Source organism: Erythrolamprus reginae, chromosome 6 (assembly GCF_031021105.1).
Source record: "Erythrolamprus reginae isolate rEryReg1 chromosome 6, rEryReg1.hap1, whole genome shotgun sequence".
In the NCBI taxonomy this organism is placed as follows: Eukaryota; Metazoa; Chordata; class Lepidosauria; order Squamata; family Dipsadidae; genus Erythrolamprus; species Erythrolamprus reginae.
This window is the reverse complement of record NC_091955.1, coordinates 16,616,226-16,638,385: the sequence shown is the minus strand read 5'-3', so window position 1 is coordinate 16,638,385 and position 22,160 is coordinate 16,616,226. Positions and strand designations below refer to the sequence as shown.

The following is a 22,160-nucleotide window of genomic DNA, read 5'->3' as shown; positions in this document are numbered from 1 at the left end:
TTGGTTTCTTAACAAGTCACATGAATTAAACACGCAGCCCCAGAGTGCTAATCTGCCTAGTTGCTGGATTTTAATTCCATAAACCTAGCCAAGTTTATCATTGCTCCAGATAGATGCATTTATTTGAGTTGCAAGTGAGCCAAGTTAATGAGTATATTGATCATATTGAACAAGGGCACAAACATAGTCAAGTTCTTAGTTGGACTTTACTGGTATATCCCAAATCTACTTTCTTTTCTTTCTATGAATTAAAATATTGTCAAAAACATATTACAATATTTCAGACGCCGTCAAACATTTTAGAGGAAAGTATTTTCTTTTTAATTAAAAAAAGAACCCTAGAACTCTCTAAATTGTTTTAAAAAGTATTTTTTCCATTGAACAATCTCTTATTTTAAAAGCATCATAATCCTATGCCTGAAGATTTTAGAAAGGGGTAGGCAGGGAGGAGCAGTAAGTTAAATAAATGGACGAGAATGTAAATATTGGATTTGGACCATGAATAACTAGCCCTCTATGTGCTCTGCTCATTGAAATTACACAGATGTTTGTTATGAAGAAAGAAATAGGAAAGAAAGGGGGAAAAAGTTACCCGTCTTGATACTGTTGCATTAGCCCTTTCTTTAAGTTGAGGATCCGTAGGCAAATTCAACCATATGATATAAGGAGTGTCATATTTTGCCCGTAGTCTTGGACACCGTTTGAAGACAAAATCAATCAGAAAAAATTTAATTCCTGCATAAAGTCCTGCATAATCAGAAAGTCAAAGGGTGGAATGAGGAAAGTTTCACAACTGAAGTTTGGAAGTAAAATTATACTGTAAATACTAATTTGCAAATCCTCAACTTGTGACCAGAATTTATATTGCTAAACGAGAAAAAAAAAAAGTGAGTTTTGTACCATTTTATGACCTTTGTTGTCACATTTGTTAAGTGCAGGGATGGGCTGTTGCCCCCACTGGAGGGGGGGGGGACGACAGATACAGTGGGGATAGTATGTTTATGCAATATTTACTGAATACTTAATAGCTCTTTATTGTCCTTCCTTCTCTAGTATCTTAATATGATCCTTAATTGCTCAGCAATTGAAGAAAATTGAGCTACTTGTCTAATCTGTTATCATACTGAACCTTGTGGGCTTAGTACAAAATCTTAAAATGTTACTGTGCGCCTCAACAAATAATGCTGTCTATCATTTGTCCTTTTTGTGGCTATTCAAATAATGTGACCTAATCAATTGAAAAAGAGTTCAAGCCCCTATTTGAAAATTTATCTTATCTCGGTGAGCCACTCCCACCTAGTCACATGTCCTTTAAGCCACCCCCGGTCACATGATTGTCAAGCCACTCCCACATGGTCACAGGGCCGGCAAACTACTCCTACCCGTTCACATGACCATCAAGCCGTACCCACACAACAAGCCACGCCCAGTGTAGCAGTAAAAATTTTGGCAGCTCATCACTGGTTAAGTGGATCGCTGCAGTTGTTATATCAGTAACAGGGCCACTAAATGAATCTGGTTTCCCCATTTACTTTGATTGTCAAGTCTCAAAAGGGGATTTATGTGACCAAGGACTCTTCTACTATCATGAATTGTGAACCAGTTGCCACGCATCCAAACTTTGAGCATGTGACCATGCCGATGCTCCAATGATTGTAAATATGAAAAATGATCATAAAGTCACTTTTTTCAGTGCTGTTGTAACTTTGAACGGTCACTAAATGAAGTATTGTAAGTCAAGAGCTACTTATACTGTGAAAGAGAGCTTTAACCAGCGGTCCCCAAACTACGGCCCGCGGGTGAGTGACACAACACAGTGTTCCATCTAATTTTCTATGAATAAAATGCGGTATTCTGTTAGTAACTACAGTAATATCAATCATCAAAAAAGTTGCAAAAGTTTTTTTCCCTGATTTTGTCATCCAGTTACATTCATTTTCTTTTAATTAAATTCCCTCCTTAATGTTCCTTCAAAAAGTACACCAATTATACTTCTAACTTATTAACCATTATGCCAAAGTGCTTCCTTCTTTCTTTATACATTTTTCTATAAGCCAAGAAAACCTACAATCAGATGTTAACAAAAGAAAATTAAAAACAAAACATAAACATATATGAATTTCAGACTTCTTCCCCCCCCCTCTAAATAGTACATTCCCATTTTGTTTTTTCCTTTAAAATAAGGTATGTGCAGTGTGCATAGGGATTTGTTCATAGCTTTTTTTAATAGTCCGGCCTTCCAACAGTCCGAGGGACAGTGAACTGGCCCCCTGCGTAAAAGGTTTGGGGACCCCTGGCTTTAACAATATGCAGGGCCCTATCTCAAGATGCTTTCTCTGGATCATTGAAGCAGCTACCTCTTTTTCCAGGCTGAAATCTTGGGTGTGTCTTATACTCTGCAGCTTTTTCAAAGCTTTTTTTCCCCCAGCGCTAATGAGGCGCTAACAATCTTCACTGCTCTTTCCAGCTTGCAGACTATTTCATTGCTATTCTCTGCAAAGAAGGTTTTTTTCCAGACCTCAAGTCTTTGCAGGCTTTTTTTCATTGCTGCTCGCTTGGAATAAGTTTTTTTAAAGCCCTAACCATGGGATAAAATAATGTGCGGAAGCTCACCAGACTAAGGACGCTAGCCAGATAAATACCTGGCAGGCAGATTTTTCCCCCTATTTTCCTCCCCCAAAACTAAGGTGTGTCTTATACTCCGGTGCGTCTTATACTCCAAAAAATATGGTAGCTTGTCGGGAAGTCTTTCCATATAGTTGCAGTGTCTCCCTCACCCAAAATCACTCTGAAGGCAAGCTTGCAAAGTGAAGGAGGCTCAGATATATAATGACTCACTTGAAATTGATAAATAGCCACTATTTTTTTTTAAAAAAGAAGAAGTTTCAAACTTTATTGCAACAAACGGTCAATGGATGTGGAATTCTAAAGTTCAAGAAAGCACGCAATGTGAAAAGATAATAGTTTTACCTATTGAAAGCCCAACAATCCTGTAAGGAATGCAGCAGGATGCAATAAAAGCTGCCCATAAAGCAATATATAGTTTCTGAGTTACTTCAGGCTGGACCCACATGAACAAACTGGAGAGAGGGGGCGGAGGGAGGAAAAACAGAAAATAAAGATAAGTAGGCAGCATTTAAATATGGTCACCATTCAGACCTGATAAAAATATGTTGTTAGAAAGATAAATATACAGAAACTTACTTTTTAATTTTTTCCAGAATATCTGACATTTTCCCAAATAAATTCTGTAATCAAGAAAGAAAAGGAGAATTAGATTGGAAAACATGTCTGTGTATATAATACATTTATTTTTTAAATCAAAACTTATACGTTTACTGTTCTGCTATTTCTCAAATCATGGTCATTTAACAACCCCATAATCTCTTGTGGAGTCTGGGCAAATGAATGGAGATACTATAACAGTGTTTTAATGGCCGGATGCTCTTCCTGTTACCAATGCGGAGTTTTGTTCAGAAGATATACAGTGATACCTTGTCTTACAAACTTAATTGGTTCCGGGACGAGGTTCTTAAGGTGAAAAGTTTGTAAGACGAAACAATGTTTCCCATAGGAATCAATGGAAAAGCAATTAATGCGTGCAAGCCCAAAAGTCACCCCTTTTGCCAGCCAAAGTGCCCGTTTTTGCACTGCTAGGATTCCCCTGAGAATCCATGGGAAACCCCACCTCCAGACTTCCCTGTTTTTGTGATGCTGCAGGGGAATCCCAGCAGGGGAATTCCAGCATCGCAAAAACGAGCGGTTTGCTGGCAACAGAAGTCCGGAGGTGGAGTTTCCCAGCGAAGGGAACCTCATTGAAATGGCAGCATCGCAAAACCACCAAAGTCCTCGAAACTCCACCTCTGGACCTCTGTATTTTTGCAATGCTGCCATTTCAATGAGGTTCCCTTCGCTAGGAAACCCCACCTCTGGACTTCCGTTGCCAGTGAAGCACCCATTTTTGCGCTGCTAGGATTCCCCTGCAGCATCACAAAAACACGGAAGTCCAGAGGTGGGGTTTCCCATGGAGGGGAGCCTCAGGGGAATCCCAGCAGCACAAAAACGGGTGCTACGTTGGCCACGGAAGTCCAGAGGTGGGGCATCCCAGCAGCTGTGGTGGGTTTGTAAGGTGAAAATAGTTTGTAAGAAGAGGCAAAAAAATCTTAAACCCCGGGTTTCTATCTTGAAAAGTTTGTATGACGAGGCGTTTGTAAGACGAGGTATCACTGTATTCTCAGTGTGCCCAGAGAGAGAAATATCTGCCTCTACCTAGTATCAAACTCACAGCCTCCTAATTGTGAGTTGAGAGTTCCATCCCTAGGCCATCATACCACACTTCTGCTATTTTCTCAAATGAGGTGGGAAAATCAAGTGTGACTAATCCAAGCTGCCTCCCTTAAACATTCTAGTCCTCAGTGGGCTATACTCTCCAACAATCATTTTTCACAGATTTCTACCTGCAACTGCTGAATGGAGATGCCAAAGGTTTCATACCTGTGCTTTTTGTGCCACATCCAGAACAAGCTGGAACTTTTCTGACACCGTTAAGTCTTCTTTGGGAGGTTCCTAAAACAGTAAGTATAGTTTGTCATCAAACCATGAGTGTGTGGCTTTAAACGTAAAGAAAGGAAAAATACCCTCCACAATAATGCTGTGACTTATTTTAACTATAATTTGCTGAAACAAAACAGCTGCATAAATTGCACTTTAAAGCTAGCCAGCTTGTCTCTGTTTAAACTATGATTCTTTTAAAAAGGAACAAAAGCATCCAATATATTACTCAAAGCTATCTCCTAAGACATAGAGAGCAGAAAATAAGAGCCTTAGGATTATCAAGTACAGGTAGTCCCCGACTTATAGCGGGGATCCGTTCCCACGGCCCGTCGTAAGCCGAGTTTGGTGTAAGTCGGAATATTCTGATTTACATGAATATTCCGACTTACACGGCGGCGGCGGCGGCGTCTTCTTCTTCAAGGAACCAACAGCCAGTCCTTCTCGGCGCTGCATTGCTCTGTCTCTCTTGCTTTCTCTCTCTCTCTCTCTTGTTCTCTCTTTCTCTCTCCTCCTGTCTTCTCTCTCTCTCTCTTCCTCTCCTTTTCTCTCTCTCTCTTGCTTTCTTTCTCTCACACTCTCTCTCTCTCTTGCTTTCTTTCTCTCTCTATCTCTTGCTTTCTTTCTCTCTTTCTCTCTCCCTTCCTTTCTTCTCTGTCTCTTTCTCTCTCGTACACCACGCCGGCAACAGAGAGAGAGAGAGAGGGAGGGAGCGGAGAGAGAGAGGAGGGCAGCTTGCCGGTCCGTGGCCCCATGGATAAGCGGCCCCGCATGGCCCCCGCGCCGGACTCCGCCATCACCTCCGCCCCGTCCGGCTGTCCAGCTAAGAAGCAGCAGCCATGTCTACCCCTTCGCCCTCTGTGGCGTCCACGGCGCCTAGCACCTGACCCCACAACACCTCCGCCTCCCGGTAGCACGCCCGACCTCTATCTGCAGGAACGGGTGGTGGGGTGCCGCGAAGGGCCACGCTTGAAGGCCGGCCCGGCACCATTGTTGCTGTCGTCGCGGCGTAAAGCTACGCAATCCCAGATCGTTCACTTCTCCGGCCAGCAAAGCCAGCTGCCCGGGAAAGCGGCACGCTTTTTAAACATGCGCTTTTCAAAAGCGCCACTTTGCTGGCCAGCACAGGAAAGCGGCGCGTTTGAAAAGCGCGTGTTTAAAAAGTGCACCACTTTCCCAGGCAGCTGGCTTTGTTGGCCGGCGCAGGGCACTGCTCACCTTAGCAATCTTAGGCAAGAAGAAGCGAGCGATCTGGGACTGCGTGGCTTTGTGACACTTCAAAAGTTTGTGCGCGGGGGTTTCCTTGGGTGAGGGGAAAAAAGGGAGGGGGCCAGGTGTGGAAGTGCTGACTCCATGGACCGGAGCAACATGCCCCGCAGCCCGGTACTGGTCTGCGGCCCGGCGGTTGGGGACCCCTGCTTTAAAGCACTGTTAAGCAGTGTGATTGCTATTGCTATTACAACAGAATGTAATATAATGGAAATGTGATCAATATCTGGATGCTTAGCATGTCCTGGGTTCCATTTGAGCATCATTGTGATTTTTTATCAGCTGGCTCCCAACAAGGAAAGTCAATGGGGGAAGTTGGATATGTTGGATTCATTTAAAAATCACAGTGACTTACTTAATAATGGTGGAGAATCATAAAATCGGGTACAACTCACTTAACAGCTGCTTTGATTAGCAATGGAAATTCTGGTCCCAATTGCGATTGTAATTTGAGGACTACCTGTGTACATTTAAAATGTGTCCAAACGTTAACAGAAACCAGGGATATCACACTCAAGGCCCACGGACCGCATCTGGTCCGTGATGTGGTTAGAGGCAACCTGGCGGCTGTAAAGGGCCAACCTGTGTCGCTTCAGCCTGGTCTACCCAATGTGAAGAGAAAACATCAGGCCCACATCGCTTCAGCCCAGTCTACACAATTTGAACAGGAAACATTGGGCCCATATCGCTTTAGCCAACTCTACACAATGTAAACAGGGAACGTGGGATCCATGTCGCTTCAGCCCAGTCTACCCAATGCAAAGAGGAAACATTGAGCCAGTCCACCCAGTGTGAAGAGGAAACATGCCAGCAGTTTCGGGAGTGGCGCCAAGCTGGCCAAGCCCACCCAGTTGGCCACACCCACTCAGTCAACCATGTCCCTCCTCCCTGCCCCTGCCAAGGTCAACCACAGCCCTGAAGCGGTCCTCAATGAAACTGAGTTTGACATCCATGATATAAACATTTCAAAAGTTATCTCAACATCATTTGGACTTACGATAGGCTCAGAAACTTCAGGCACAATGCTCCACTGTATCCTCCACCCTCTAAAAAAAGGGGAGATTTGCATTAAACATTGGTTTTTTATGCGGCTTCATAACAATGAAACAGAAGAAATTCTTTTTAAAAGCAACTCAAGATGGCAACAGAATCTATCTTTTCAAATTAAAAAAAAATATTTAATATAGTCCTGACATCCATCTTAAAGGGATCTTGTAGTCCTGAATGTCCAATAGACTACAGTAGATTGATTAATAAAATGCATACCTAAGATTTTTAAAAATGAAATAGAATAGGCTATTACAACAATGTTCATGAATGTAAAGTATTGATTCTATGTAGATTATTTGACTAATGCAATCGGGATTTAACATTATGCTAATGATGATTAATAAAATATTCCATCACTATAAAAAAATACGGTAAATGTTGTGATTAGCTCTGGCCCCGCTTCTGCCCCAAGGACTGTGGATGTGGGGGAGACATCCACATGCTGCAGGCCTGTTTTGCCCTCCCCCCTTGGTCAGAGGATGAAGGCTCCTCTGACCAAGAAGACATGAGTGACAGGGAGGAGGAGAGTGTGGCAGACAGCTCAGAAGGAGATCAATTATCTAGCTCCTCCTTGGATTCAGAACAAGAGTTAATGATACAGCCACGCATGCGGAGAGCGATGCATAGGCAACAACAACTGAGAGATTATTATCAAAGAAAATGAGGCCACCTGTGGTTGGGTGGGGCTGTGGTAATTAGTGAGGCTGTTATAAAGAGCAGCCTGTGGGTTTGGCCATTGTGGAGGATTATCTGATCCTTGTGTTTCGTGACTGCTTTACTGGCTTTGACCTTTTGTGTGCTGATTTTTCCCCGCTTTGAAACTAAACCAGAGCAAAGTGTGTTTCACTTTGTGAAAGAAGAAGGACTGTGAATTACCTCACAGCTGCAAGCTAAGTATCACAGAACTGATAAGGGACTTGTACAAATTACCAGTTTGTTTGGAGACGAGTGCTCTTTGCTATACCAAAACAGGGCTTAGGTTACCGTATTTTTCGCTCTATAAGACGCACCTGCTGATAAGACGCACCTAGATTTTAGAGGAGGAAAATAGAAAAAAAATATTTTGAGCCAAAAAGGGGAGAGGAAGAGAGGAAGGAGTGAAAGAAGGGAGTGAGGGAGGGAAGAAGGGAGGAAGGGAGGAAGGGAGGAAGGAAAAGGAAAGCAAGAAATGGAGGGAGGAAAGGAAGGAAGGAAGGAAGGAAAGAAAGAAAGAAAGAAAGGGGGAAGGGACAGGAACAGAGGAAGGAAGCAAGGAAACTTATGAAAGGGGAGAGTAAGAGAGGAAGGACTGAAGGGAGGGAGGGAAGAAGGTAGGAAGGAGAAAGAAAAGAAGAAATAGAGGAAGGGAAGGTAAAAGAGAGAAAGAAAAAGAGCAAGAAAGAAAGCAAGAAAGAGAGAAAGAAAGAAAATGAAAGAGAAATAAAAATAGAGGGGGAATGAAAGAAATGGAATGAGGGAAGGAAGGAGAGAAAGAAAGCAAGAGAAAGAAAAATGAATGAAAGAGCAAGAGAGCAAGAGAGAAAAAGAAAGAAGGAAAGAAAGAAAGAAAGAAAGAAAGGCAACTTCAAAGAAAGGCTCACTGAGCATCTCTCACTCTCTCTCTCTTTCTATCCCTCTTTCTTTCTTTCTCTTCCTTTCTCTCTCTCCTCTTTCTTTATCTCCTCTCTCTCCCTCCCTCTCTCTTTCTCTCCCCCCTCTCTCCCCCTTTCCCTCTCTCTTTCTCTCTCTCTCTTGCTATCTCTCCCCCCTCTCCCTCTCTCTTTTTCTCTCTCCCTCTCTTGCTATCTCTCCCCCCTCTCCCACTCTCTTTCTCCCTCTCCCTCTCTTTCTCTCTCTCCCCCTCTCTCTTTCTCTCTCTCTCCCCCTCTTTCTCTCTCTTCTTCTCACTTTCTCTCTCTTGTTTCCTTTCTGTCTGGGCAGATGGCTGCCTTCTGCCTTGGGGCGCGATTCGCCCCCTCTCCTCCTCCGCCGCCGCCTTCTGCCTTGGGGCGCGATCCGCCCCCTCTCCTCCTCCGCCGCTTCCTGCCTTGGGCGAGCAATCCCGGAGTCCGGGACTGTGTGGCTTTGCGCCATGAAGAGGAAACGGCTCCGGCAGCAGGGAAAAGTCGGCCGTTTTCTCTTCATGGCGTAAAGCCACCCTGTCCCGGACTCCCGGATTGCTCACCCAAGGCAGGGGGCGGCGGAGGAGGAGGAGAGGGGGCGAATCGCGCCCCAAGGCAGAAGGCGGCGGCGGAGGAGGAGAGGGGGCGAATCGCGCCCCAAGGCAGAAGGCAGCGACGTTGGAGAGGGGGCAGATTGCGCCCCAAGGCAGGAGGAGGCAGCAGAGGAGAGGAGGCAGATCGCGCCCAAACGCAGGAGGTGGCAGAGGAGGCGGTTCGGGCGGGCAATAGGGCAGCGTGGAGAAGCCAGGGGCGCATTTGGCCGGAGGCACCGTGGGGAGGCAGGGGCGGCCGCGGCTCCGTTTACTCCTATTGCCACACCTCCCCGCCCCCGCCCACCTCCCCGCGGGCTGGCAGGGGGATGGGGAGCACGCGCCCATGGAAAAGGGCGCTCGGGTGTATTTGGGGGTGCACGCCTGCTCACGGGCGTAGCTTACGGGGAACGGTGGGCCAGGCAGCAGCTAGCCAGCCAGCCGGCGGGATGGCGCTTCCGAATTCGCAGCCTCCCCCCCCTCCCTGCCTGCATCTTCGCTCCATAAGACGAGGCTGATTTTTCATCCTACTTTGGGAGGAAAAAAACTGCGTCTTATGGAGCGAAAAATACGGTAAGTGAATTTTCATTATAAAGAACATTGTTTTGAATTTACAAACGTGTGTGTGTCTGAAATTTGTACCTGTGAATTTTTGGGAGGATTCTACTAGAGAGCCCGACAGAACAGTAAATAAGTATTTATATTTCATCTTTCCTAAGGGCATGAAATTGGGACTCCCCCTATACGTTTATCGTGTAAAAGTATCTCTATAAATACAATTGGAAATGGGGCTATATTTCAAAGTTTATCTTTTCTGGAAAGCCACATGAATCTGTCAATCAGTTCCTGTTTACCGTGATCACTTCTCCCATTAGCTATTCTCATCCTGTGGCTCTTTGATACGAAGACAATGGCAGCAATTTTACCAGGCAATGAATAGGAAAGTGAATACAAGAACAAGGGGGCACAATCTGAGGTTAGTTGGAGGAAAGATTAGAAGTAACATGAGAAAATATTATTTTACTGAAAGAGTAGTAGATGCTTGGAACAAACTTCCAGCAGACGTGGTTCCACGGTAGCGGAATTTAAACATGCCTGGGATAAACATATATCCATCCTGAGATAAAATACAGGAAATAGTATAAGGGCAGACTAGATGTACCATGAGGTCTTTTTCTGCCGTCAATCTTCTATGTTTCTAATCTGAATACTCTACACCAGTGTTTCCCAACCTTGGCAACTTGAAGATATCTGGACTTCAACTCCCAGAATTCCCCAGCCAGCATTTGCTGGCTGGGCAATTCTGGGAGTTGAAGTCCAAATATCTTCAAGTTGCCAAGGTTGGGAAACACTGCTCTACACAACTCAACAGGACTTGCTGACCGAATCTAATCCATTCCATTACAAGAAATGCAGTAGAAGTACCAATAATATTAGGAATAAATTTGACACATGAAAATGTGATGAAAGAGAAGGGTTGGGGAAGGATTTACTAACACAATTCAACCTCTATGATTTCTTGTTTACTTTCTCCTCTTATTGTAATTCATAAAGAAGCTACAATTGCGCTGAATTTCATATTCCCCAAACATATGAAAGGCAATCTAACCGATTTGTCTCCTTTCCATTTAAACACAACACAAAAATCACATTTTGTTTGCAAAGATAATCGAAATGTGATGATAAGTATGCACAGTGGATTGCAGTTGCTGTACTAGAGTAGAAGTAAAGTAAAATCCTGGATGAAAGCCAAGACCAAAACCAATTTATTTAATCTACGTAATAGAGAACATTTCAGATTCTTACTCTTTCGCAAGGGTTGGGAGTTCCTGAGTTTCTGAACGGCCCTTGAAAGACGATCTTTCCCTTGACGAACTAGCACTACCAGCTACCATTTCTGATATGGAAGAAATCTATAACATTAAGTACTATAGGTAAATACTCCCTCCAGGGAAATACAGTGGTACCTCATCTTACGAACGCCTCTTCTAACGAACTTTTCAAGATACGAATCCGGTGTTTAAGATTTTTTTTGCCTCTTCCTCCGAACTATTTTCACCTTACGAACCCAAGCAGCTGCTGCTGGGATGAAGGGGTTTCTTTTTTCCCCCTTTTTTGAAGAAAGAAAAGGGAGGGGCAGCTTGGAGAAGTAAAGATTTTGCAGAGAACAACGTGCTTGCAGAGGCACTGAAAGGGTGTCTTTTTAAGAAAGAAAACGGAGGGGCAGCTTGGAGGAGTAAAGATTTTGCATGCTTGCAGAGGCACTGAAACGGTGTCTTTTGAAGAAAGAAAAGGGAGGGGCGCCCCCCTTGCCTTTCTTCCTTCCCACTCACCCTTTAGCCTAGCCTTGCTTCTTCCACCCGCCCCCTTTAGCTGCTCCTCCCTGCCCTCTGTTCGCCTCCCTTCTAAAGTTTGGGATTTTCCTGAAGGATTTGCACGCATTATTTGCTTTTACATTGATTCCTATGGGAAACATTGTTTCATCTTACGAACGTTTCACCTTACGAACCTCCTCCTGGAACCAATTAAGTTCGTATGATGAGGTACCACTGTACAGTGTTCCCTCGATTTTCGTGGGGGACGCGTTCCGAGACCGCCCGCGAAAGTCAAATTTCCGCGAAGTAGAGATGCGGAAGTAAATACACTATTTTTGGCTATGAACAGTGTCACAAGCCTTCCCTTAACCCTTTAAACCCCTAAATTGCAATTTCCCATTCCCTTAGCAACCATTTAGATTATTACTCACCATGTTTATTTATTAAACTTTATTTAAAAAAATATTTATTAAAGGAGGACGAAAGTTTGACGATGACATATGACGTCATCAGGCAGGAAAAACCGTGGTATAGGGGGAAAACTGCAAAGTATTTTTTAATTAATATTTTTGAAAAACCGTGGTATAGGCTTTTCGCGAAGTTCGAACCCGTGAAAATCGAGGGAACACTGTATTTCAATGTGCAGTGCACAATTCTTAAAGCACAAGGCACCAAAGACTGGAATTTCCTATTTTGTTACCAATTTTTAAATTAACTGCATTAAATATTTTTTATTTATTTATTTTATTTATTTTTTATTTCATTGGATTTATATGCCGCCCCTCTCCGAGGACTCGGGGCGGCTCACAGCAATATAAAAATACATTAATTTATTGATTTATTTAGACAAGCTCATACCTCACTTTAAATTGCATAAATTCTAGCAGTATATACTCCAGTATTTGAGACATACCTATTATTGATAACATATTAAAGAGTGATTACCTGGCTATGAGGTAATTTAGCGACAACCTCAAAATTGCTAAAAATAAGAACATAGGAATGGCCCAGCCATGCCATACAGCATTCATGTAGATCTACAAAAAGAAAAAAGAAGAAGAGCCACATTTTATCTTTAAATGCCATTATTATGTTAAAACATCTTAACAGCAATGGGTAGAAACTTTCATTGCAACCCTACAACCCTTAAATTAGATATTAATCAGAGTATTGTCATTATGTAACTTCATGGGTCACATGATCAAAATTTGGATGCTTGACAACTGGTTCATATTTATCACCTTTTGTGATCTTCTGGCAAGCAAAAATGATTCATTTAACAACTGTGGCAAGAAGAATCATAACATGGATCAAAACTCAAGTTAAGAAGTCTCATTTAGCAGCAAAAATTTGGGGATCAATTGTGGTTGTACATGGAAGACTACCTGTATTCTATAAATAAATATTACTTACAGATGAAAATACCAAACATATCTCTGCTTAATTTTTTTTAAACTGCAGATGTTCTGAGCTTTCTAATTAAAATTCCTAACTTATAACCAGATCACTTAGCAAGGTTACAATGACCGACCCCCCCCCCAAAAAAAACTACTTGTGACTGATTTTGAAGATATGATGGAATAAGATAGGATGCCTTTCATTTTGGGCACCTGGCAATTGATACACCCTTTACAGTGTCCTATGGTTATGTAACAATTCACAACGTTCTTTTGCAACTTTCTGGCATTTGCTTCCAGTTTCTGGTAAGAAAATGCCCATTAGGTAAAATGGCTTTGCTTAACAACTGCCATTTTTGCTTAATGGCCATGCATTTGCATAACAACCCCCCCAAAATAATAATAATAATAATAATAATAATAATAATAACAACAATAACAACAATAACAACAACAACAACCAGTCAAGTCACTTAGTATCTCGACTTATTATTGCAATTCCTTGTACAGTGGAACCTCGACATACGAGCAGCTCTACTTACGAGCTACTCGAGATAAGAGCTGGGAGGGGAGCGACATTTTTGTTCGCCTCCCGAGCTCACATTCGGGATACGAGCGCCAAGGAGCTGTCTCCTGAAGCCGAACGCTAACTTCCGCGTTCGGCTTCAGGAGACAGCTCCTTGGCGCTCGTATCCCGCGTGTTTTAAAAGGTTGCAGCCGGCCTGGGGGGCTCGGGGGGGGGCTGGCAAGCCCCCCAGGCCGGCTGCAACCTTTTAAAACACGCGCGCCGCTTCGCAGCTGTCTCCTGAAGCCGAACGCTAACTTCCGCGTTCAGCTTCAGGAGACAGCTGCGAAGCAGCGCGCGTGTTTTAAAACGTCACAGCCGGCCTGGGGGGCTCGGGGGGAAGCCCCCGAGCCCCCCAGGCCGGCTGCCACGTTTTAAAACACACGCGCCGGTTCGCAGCTGTCTCCTGAAGCCGAACGCTAACTTCCGCGTTCGGCGGCAGCGGTTTTTTTTGTTGTTGCACGGATTAATTGACTTTACATTGTTTCCTATGGGAAACAATGTTTCGTCATACGAGCGTTCCGACTTACGAGCCTCCTTCCGGAACCAATTAGTCTCGTAAGTCGGGGTTCTACTGTACCTGTAATTTAAAGTCATAAGTTAAGTATCACTTCAATGCACTGAATGTAGCAGATCAAACTGATACTGCCACACTTTCAAAAGAAATCATGAACAATTGCAAATATCAGTAAAACTGTTCATGATTTTCGTCATTCACTTTTTTACAACATTTCTCTGTTAATCAAACTGTGGTTGGCTCAACTAAGAAAGGGCAACTTACAATAAAGGCAATAGCAGAAGTGTAGACAGAAAACCAGTCGGATAAGGCAGAAAGATTCTTCACAAAATTTGTAACCGGTTTGGCACCTCTCTCTAGGAGAACAGAAAATAAGATAATTTTAATTACCTAGGCGTGGGGTTTACAGGTACAATTGAAAATGGCACAAGAAAAACATACAAAGACTAAAAGTGGATAGTTAATTTTTTTAAATAATATATCTTTTCTTTTATGTACACTGAGAGCATATGCACCAAATTCCTTAGGTATCCAATCACAATTTGCCAATACAGTGATACCTTGTCTTACAAACTTAATTGGTTCTGGGACGAGGTTCTTAAGGTGAAAAGTTTGTAAGACGAAACAATGTTTCCCATAGGAATCAATGGAAAAATGATTAATGTGTGCAAGCCCAAAATTCATCCCTTTTGCCAGCCGAAGCGCCCGCTTTTGTGCTGCTGGGATTCCCCTGAGGCTCCCCTCCATGGGAAACCCCACCTCTAGACTTCTGTGTTTTGGTGATGCTGCAGGGGAATCCCAGCATCGCAAAAGCAAGCGCTTTGCTGGCAACGGAAGTCCGGAGGTGGGGTTTCCCAGCGAAGGGAGCCTCAGTGAAAGTGCAGCATTGCAAAACCACCAAAGTCCTCGAAACCCCACCTCCGGACCTCTGTGTTTTTGCGATGCTGCGATTTTACTGAGGCTCTCCCCGCTGGAAAACCCCACCTCCAGACTTCCATTGCCAGCGAAGCACCCGTTTTTGCGCTGCTGGGATTCCCCTGCAGCATCACAAAAACACGGAAGTCCGGAGGTGGGGTCCCAGCAGCAAAAAAGAGGTTCGCTGGCAACGGAAGTCCGGAGGCGGGGCATCCCAGCGGTGGCAGTGGGTTTGTAAGGTGAAAATAGTTTGTAAGAAGAGGCAAAAAAATCTTAAACCCCGGGTTTGTATCTTGAAAAGTTTGTATGACGAGGCGTTTGTAAGACAAGGTATCACTGTATAGAATTACAGTATTTATTTATTTCTTTCTATCTAGCTAGCTAGCTAGCTAGCTAGCTAGCTTAAAATCAAATCAATGACATTCAGAATATTTTTTACAGGTAATTGTAGCCATTCATTTGTATGATTTTTGTATTTATAACCTCCTACTTTGTATTTAAGCAAAGCATTCTATGAGTTTTCAAAGTCCAGATGCTAGAAACTGAATAATTGACTGATTTACATCACTTGAGTTACTAAACTACAAACTAATACAAAGCAGCTTCTGATGAAACAGAGAAATGATAAAAGGGTTTTGCTCATTATAATCCACTTAATCAATAAAAATTGCCTCTTGGAGTTCGTAACAATGAGCATGTTCATCTGAACCTATCCCCTAATCATTCTCATATTGGAAGCATCCTAAATCTAATTTGGGAGCTTCACCACTGGAAGCTTTCAAGAACAGACTGTCAGAAATGCTATAAGGTCTGCTTGGGCAGGAGGTTGGACCTTCCAACTCTGTTAATCTGTAATCTTATTTGTTTGCTTGTTCTGTGGCATACATAGCTCTCCTTATTTTCCCCTTGTAAAAACTCTATCAGCTAAACTTATTTAGAAACAAAATACTAGCCCAAAGTCTAAAACTTGGTAGCCTAAAACTTGGCTTTCCCTGCTAGTAATCGTTAACCACTATACTACTCTGCCTCTCTTAGTATAAGAGACAGCAACAGAATGTACAAAATCTATCACTGGTTTGCACTGTATATTCTAGATCTAGCCAATCTCCATTCTCACACTCAGAATGAACAAGATCTACTGAAATGTCACTCATCTACATTTGGTACGGTATGGCAGCCCATTACAGATATATAAACAATATAAACATGGTTAAATACTTACTCAATCTTCTCATATTTTCTGTTAGCCTGAAAGTAAAGAACAAACATTTATAGGAGCCCTTTTGAAAATTAATGCATTTCTGTTTGCTATTAGTACGTCTAACACAGACTTGATTCTAAAATGATATGAATATGTCTTTAAAGATAAGATTGGCAAGTTCAGAATTAGATTAAAAGTATGGAATAGTAATGCACACTGATGCTGATTAGAGAAACACAAAGACACACTCTTGCATACACAAACATAAACAAATAACAAACACATTTTGACAAAAAATAGTAGTTTTAAAATTCCATTTCAGTATAAATCAAATATAAAAGTAGTAATTAAGAATTATGAGATAGAAAATATAGAATATAAGCCAATATCAAATTATGAAAGAATTAAGAATCCTTTAATTAGCGCTATACTGTTTGTTACCTATGTACGTTGATCCAAGGGACTTTAATTCAGTGGTGAAATCCATTTTTTTTACTATCGGTTCTGTGAGCATAGCTTGGTGGGCATGGCAGGGGAAGGATACTGTAAAATCTCCATTCCCACCCCACTCCAGGAGAAAAAGTACTGTAAAACCTTCATTCCATCCTTCTTCAGGGGAAGGATACTGCAAAATGTCCATTCTTACCCCTCTTCAGGGGAAGGATACAGTGTTCCCTTGATTTTCACGGGTTCGAACTTCGCGAATAGCCTATACCACGGTTTTTCAAAAAATATTAATTAAAAAATACTTCGTGGTTTTTTTCCTATACCATGGTTTTTCCCACTCAATGATGTCATATGTCATCGCCAAACTAATAATTTTTGCAAATGAATAACAAAAAAAAAATTATTGTTAATAAATAATTATGTTTATAAATATCAAGATCACTAAGTGTCTTATTCAATGGTGCGTACCAGTAATAATGGTGAGTAAATGGTTGTTAAGGGAATTGGAAAGGGTAATTTAAGGGTTTAAAGTGTTAAGGGAAGGCTGGTAATACTGTCCATAGCCAAAAATGGTGTATTTACTTCCGCATCTCTACTTCGCGGAAATTCGAGTTTCGCGGGCGGTCTCGGAACGCATCCCCCGCGGAAATCGAGGGAACACTGTACTACAAAATCTCCATTCCCACCTCACTCTAGGGCAGGGGTAGGCAAAGTTGCCTCTTCTATGGCATGTGGACTTCAACTCCCAGAATTCCTGAGTTAGCATGATTGGCTCAGGAATTCTAGGAGTTGAAGTGCACAAGTCATAGAAGAGCCAACTTTGCCTACCCCTGCTCTAGGGGAAGGACAATGCAAAATGTCCATTCCCACCCCACTCTAGGGCAGGGGTAGGCAAAGTTGCCTCTTCTATGACATGTGGACTTTAACTCCCAGAATTTCTGAGTTAGCATGATTGGCTCAGGAATTCTAGGACAGTGATTTTCAACCTTTTTTGAGCTGCGGCACATTTTTTACATTTACAAAATCCTGGGGCACACCACCAACCAAAATGACACTCTAAGACAGTACATATTATACATATTGCCCCCCCCCTTGTGTGTGTGTGTGTATACACACTCTTGAACCATTTCCAAAAACAGGTGAGGGCTGGGGGTTTTTTCTCTCTTATTCTTTGGGTGCTTTTTATCATATGCTTTAAATCAAGAGTCACTTCTCGCTTTTGTTTCTCTCTCTTTCCTTTGCCTCAATCATTTTTTCATTTCTCTTTTTTTCTCCCCTTTTTTCTCACATTTCTCTCTCTCCCTCTCCTTCTCTCTCTTTCTTTCTTTCTTTCTCTCTCTCCCTCTCTTGCTTTCTTTCTCTCTCACACACAAACTCTCTCTCTTGCTTTCTTTCTCTCCCTTTCTCTCTTGCTTTCTTTCTCTCTTTTTCTCTCTTGCTTTCTTTCTCTCTCTTTCTCTCTCCCCCGTTCTCTCTTGCTTTCTTTTTCTCTCTCTCTTGCTTTCTTTCTCTCTTTCTTTCTCTCTCTCTCACTCTTTCTCTCTCTCTTGCATTCTTTCTCTCTCTCTCTCTTGCTTTCTTTCTCTTTCTCTCTCTCTTTCTCTCTCCCCTCTTGCGGCACACCTGACCATGTTCCACGGCACACTAGTGTGCCGCGGCACACTGGTTGAAAAACACTGTTCTAGGAGTTGAAGTTCACAAGTCATAGAAGAGCCAACTTTGCCTACTCCTCCTCTAGGGGAAGGACATTGCAAAATCCCCATTCCCTCCCCACACCTGGAAGAAGGATATTGTAAAATCTCCATTCCCACCCCACTCTGGGGCCAGCCAGAGGTGGTATCTGCCAGGTCTCCGAACTACGCAAAACTTCCGCTACTGGTTCACCCCTTCTTTTACTTATATCGTCTTTACATAAGATAATAGCCTTCCAATATAATTTACCGTCTAGCACTGAGCGGCTCTTCGGTTTCCACTGTGTTTTCTTCTGGCTGAAATCTAAAGTCTTCAATATATTCTCCAAACTTATCATAAATCCACTTCTGAACTCTTGAACACACCATGTGGCTGCGTTTATCTAATAATTAAAAACATCACATTTTTAAAGTGATTTCCAAAACAATCCGTTCAAAGCTACTTACAGAAGTAATTATTCTGAAGCACAACCAGAAATCCTTAAGATGGTGGGATAATTAGAATTAACAGAATCTATTGCTCTATAACGTTCAGGAAACTAAACTTGTTCATTGACAAAAGGGTTTGCCGGGAATAGTGCCATAGATATTGTTTCAAGAAATATTGCATTCATTCATCCACGAAGCAACCAACTATGAATTTATCCGCTTCTAAAAATGTATATGTATTTGTTGTGGTTGGCTCTGGCCCAGCTCCTGCCCCAGGGAATGGGGAGGTGGATGCAGGGGGAAATTCAACATGTCACAGGCCTGTGTTATTGCCGACAGAATCAGATCAGTTTAGTTTCCTCGGACGAAGAAGAAGGTGGGAGTGACTCAGCAGAGGAGGGTTTGGCACACAGCCAAGGCAGTCAATCTCCCTTATCTTCTATAGCTTCAGATGATGACATTTTGGACCCACGCAAGCACAGAATTATGCGTAGAAGAGACCAAGTAAGAACATATTACAGGAAATAAGAGAGGCCACCGTTGTTTGGGTGGGGCTCCAGTAATTAGGGCTGCTGCTATAAATAGCAGCATGTGGGTTTGGCCATTGTGGAAGAATATCTGTTGCAGTTTCGTCAGGAATCTTGTGTGCTGGACTTTGTTGCTTTTTCACGCCTTTGAAACCAAAGCAGAGCAGCATGTGTGTGTGTCTCCTTTCATTGGAAGAAGAAGGGGTGTGAAGTTTCTCCACAGCTGCTGGCTAAGTACTTACTGACTGCTTAAGGGAAATTGTACAGACTACCTGGTTGTTTTGGGAAGAGTGCTCTTTGCAATACAAAAAGAGTGCTTTGTTTATTTTGACTTTTGTGATAAAGAATATTGTTTTGAATTTTCAAACATGTGTGTGTCTGAAATTTGTATCCTTGAATTTTCGTGAGGCTCCTATCAGAGCCCGGCAGAACATGTATTCATGTATTTTAAAAGAAAACTTGTTAGATTAAAACCACAGTAAACTGTTTATTTTGGTTTTAGTTTTGTAATATATTTATTTTGAGGCAACAAAGAACACCATCTCTGCCACGGTGCAATCCCCATCTTCAGCTAACAACCCTTCGCATGGCAGACAAGATATATTTTAGCAAAGAAAGTTCTGCCTTATTTGTAGGATTCTTGGGGAATAGGCCCTATCTGCAAGATAGATTTTGGTAAAGCTTGATTGACATAAATCACTGTACACATTTTCTATGCTTTTCTTTTGCAGAGAGATAGCCTTTACAATTGCCAAAGTGATAATTTCCAGATGTGACAGAACTCACATTCCACTATCCTCAAATATTTTATTAGAATCTGTTGCTAATTTTCTGTAGTACATCGGTACCTCTACTTACAAACTTAATTTGTTCCGTGACCAGGTTCTTAAGTAGAAATGTTTGTAAGAAGAAACAATTTTTCCCATAGGAATCAATGTAAAAACAAATAATGCATGCGATTGGGGAAACCACAGGGAGGGTGGAGGCCCTATTCCTCCTCCCCCAGGAGATTCCTAGAGAGGCCCCATGGAGGCTTCTCCCCACCTTTTCAGGCCCTGTTTCCTCCCAGGAGATTCCTAGAGAGGCCACAGGGAGGCTTCTCACCACCTTTTTTGGCCCTGTTTCCTCCCAGGAGATTCCTAGAGAGGCCTCACAGAGGCTTCTCCTTGCCTTTTCCAGCTTTGTTTCCTCCCAGGAGATTCCTAGAGGCCCCACGGAGGCTTCTCGCTGTCTTTTCCGGTTACAGTTTTGGAGGCTCGGGTTTGTAAGAGGAAAATGGTTCTTGAGAAGAGGCAAGAAAATCTTGAACACCCAGTTCTTATCTAGAAAAGTTCTTAAGTAGAGGCTTTTGTAGGTAGAGGTACCACTGTATCTAATTAACTGGCAATCCTAAATTTGCATTAACAGAGAGATACAATCAAGATCAAGTGAAGTACCAATACCACTCTATAAAGCCTTAGTAAGACCACATTTAGAATACTGCATCCAATTTTGGTCATCACACTATATATTTTTAATGAGTATTACCAATAATATTTTATATCCGGGAATGCATAGACTTTTACACTAGATTTTTTTTCTCTTTTTCCATATTCTACTTGGAATAATTATTTTTTTACTCCAACAAAGAATATCCTTTCAGCCAGCCCCAAATGCTCATGATGGAGGGACAGACTAAAGCTGGACAATTACTCAGTTGTCCATAGGACAGAGGACACAATGGTTGATTTAACTAGCTCTGAGCCACCTTATATACTTTTTTTTCTATGCTGAACTGAGGGTATGGATTAGATGAGTTCCTCTTTATCCTGTTCAAAAAAAAAATCAAATTTAAATTTAACTAATCAAATTTAGATTTTTCTAAAAGCCAGGTTTTATTTTTACTCATTTTCAACTTAGGAAGAGACTGCAGTTTGTATATAACAGAATATTTATTTATTTATTTATTGGATTTGTATGCCGCCCCTCTCTGTAGACTCGGGGCAGCTAACAACAATGATAAAAACAGCATGTAACAATCCAATTAATAAAACAACTAAAAACCCTTATTATAAAACCAAAACCATACACACAAACATACCATGCATAACTTGTAATGGCCTAGGGGGAAGGAATATCTCAACTCCCCCATGCCTGGTGCCATAAGTGAGTCTTCAGTAGTTTGCGAAAGACAGGGAGGGTGGGGGCAGTTCTAATCTCTGGGGGGAGTTGGTTCCAGAAGGCCGGGGCTGCCACAGAGAAGGCTCTTCCCCTGGGGCCCGCCAAATGACATTGTTCAGTCGAGAGGGCCTGGAGAAGGCCAACTCTGTGGGACCTTATCGGTCGCTGGGATTCGTGTGGTAGCAGGCGGTTCCGGAGGTAATCTGGTCCAATCCCATGTAGGGCTTTAAAGGTCATGACCAACACTTTGAATTGTGACTGGAAACTGATCGGCAGCCAATGCAAGCCGCGGAGTGTTGAAGAAAAGTGGGCGAATCTTGGAAGCCCCACGATGGCTCTCGCGGCTGCGTTCTGCACGATCTGAAGTTTCCGAACACTTTTCAAAGGTAGCCCCATGTAGAGGGATGCACAGTCTGGTAGATATTTAATTTATAAATCTCTATTACTAATAGAAAGACTAAGCGCCTGTTGTGGTTCAGCCTGAGCCAGAGCAAAGACCAGCTGTGTCTCTGCTGGCTCCATGCCCGGGGGAGGCTGAGAGTGGAGAGGAGAGTTCTTGGCAGTTGGACAGCAGTCACGAAAGTGAAGGTGATGCAAGGCCTAAGAGCCCTGGGGAAGGTCTCTCTCAAGCAAGTAGCTTGGATTCTCTGGATTCCTTGGAGTCTCTGGATGATGAAGCACAAGCTATCATCAGTATGCGACAGAGACGCAGAGATCAAAGGAGAAATCAACCGCACAGATATTATCAGCGCTGAATGAGGTGTGGTCCTCATTAGCAGGGAAGGGTTTATAAGGCATGCAAACCCTTTCGGCAGCGTGGAGTGTTATCAAAGGGGAGTTGGACTTATCTGCCTTTTCTCTCAGCGTTTTTGTTCCTGGCTCGTGGCCCAGTAGCCTTGAAGACTGGTGGGAGGTGTGTGTGTTTGTTAGCTCAA

The 22,160-nt window shown here is 42.7% G+C and overlaps 1 protein-coding gene across 2 annotated transcripts in view; it reads right to left on the bottom strand.

Moving 5' to 3' along the window:
• Positions 1-22,160, bottom strand: part of GRAMD4 (GRAM domain containing 4) — a 162,334-nt gene that overhangs the window by 17,671 nt on the left and 122,503 nt on the right. For both annotated transcript variants that reach the window (XM_070755352.1, XM_070755353.1), the window contains 9 exons: positions 18,360-18,492; positions 15,993-16,018; positions 14,120-14,211; positions 12,322-12,413; positions 6,818-6,866; positions 4,495-4,566; positions 3,205-3,248; positions 2,971-3,080; positions 593-747 (listed from right to left, as the gene is read on the bottom strand). In XM_070755352.1, coding sequence (XP_070611453.1) covers positions 593-747; positions 2,971-3,080; positions 3,205-3,248; positions 4,495-4,566; positions 6,818-6,866; positions 12,322-12,413; positions 14,120-14,211; positions 15,993-16,018; positions 18,360-18,492 — 773 coding nt within the window. The remainder of the gene's footprint in view (positions 1-592; positions 748-2,970; positions 3,081-3,204; positions 3,249-4,494; positions 4,567-6,817; positions 6,867-12,321; positions 12,414-14,119; positions 14,212-15,992; positions 16,019-18,359; positions 18,493-22,160) is intronic.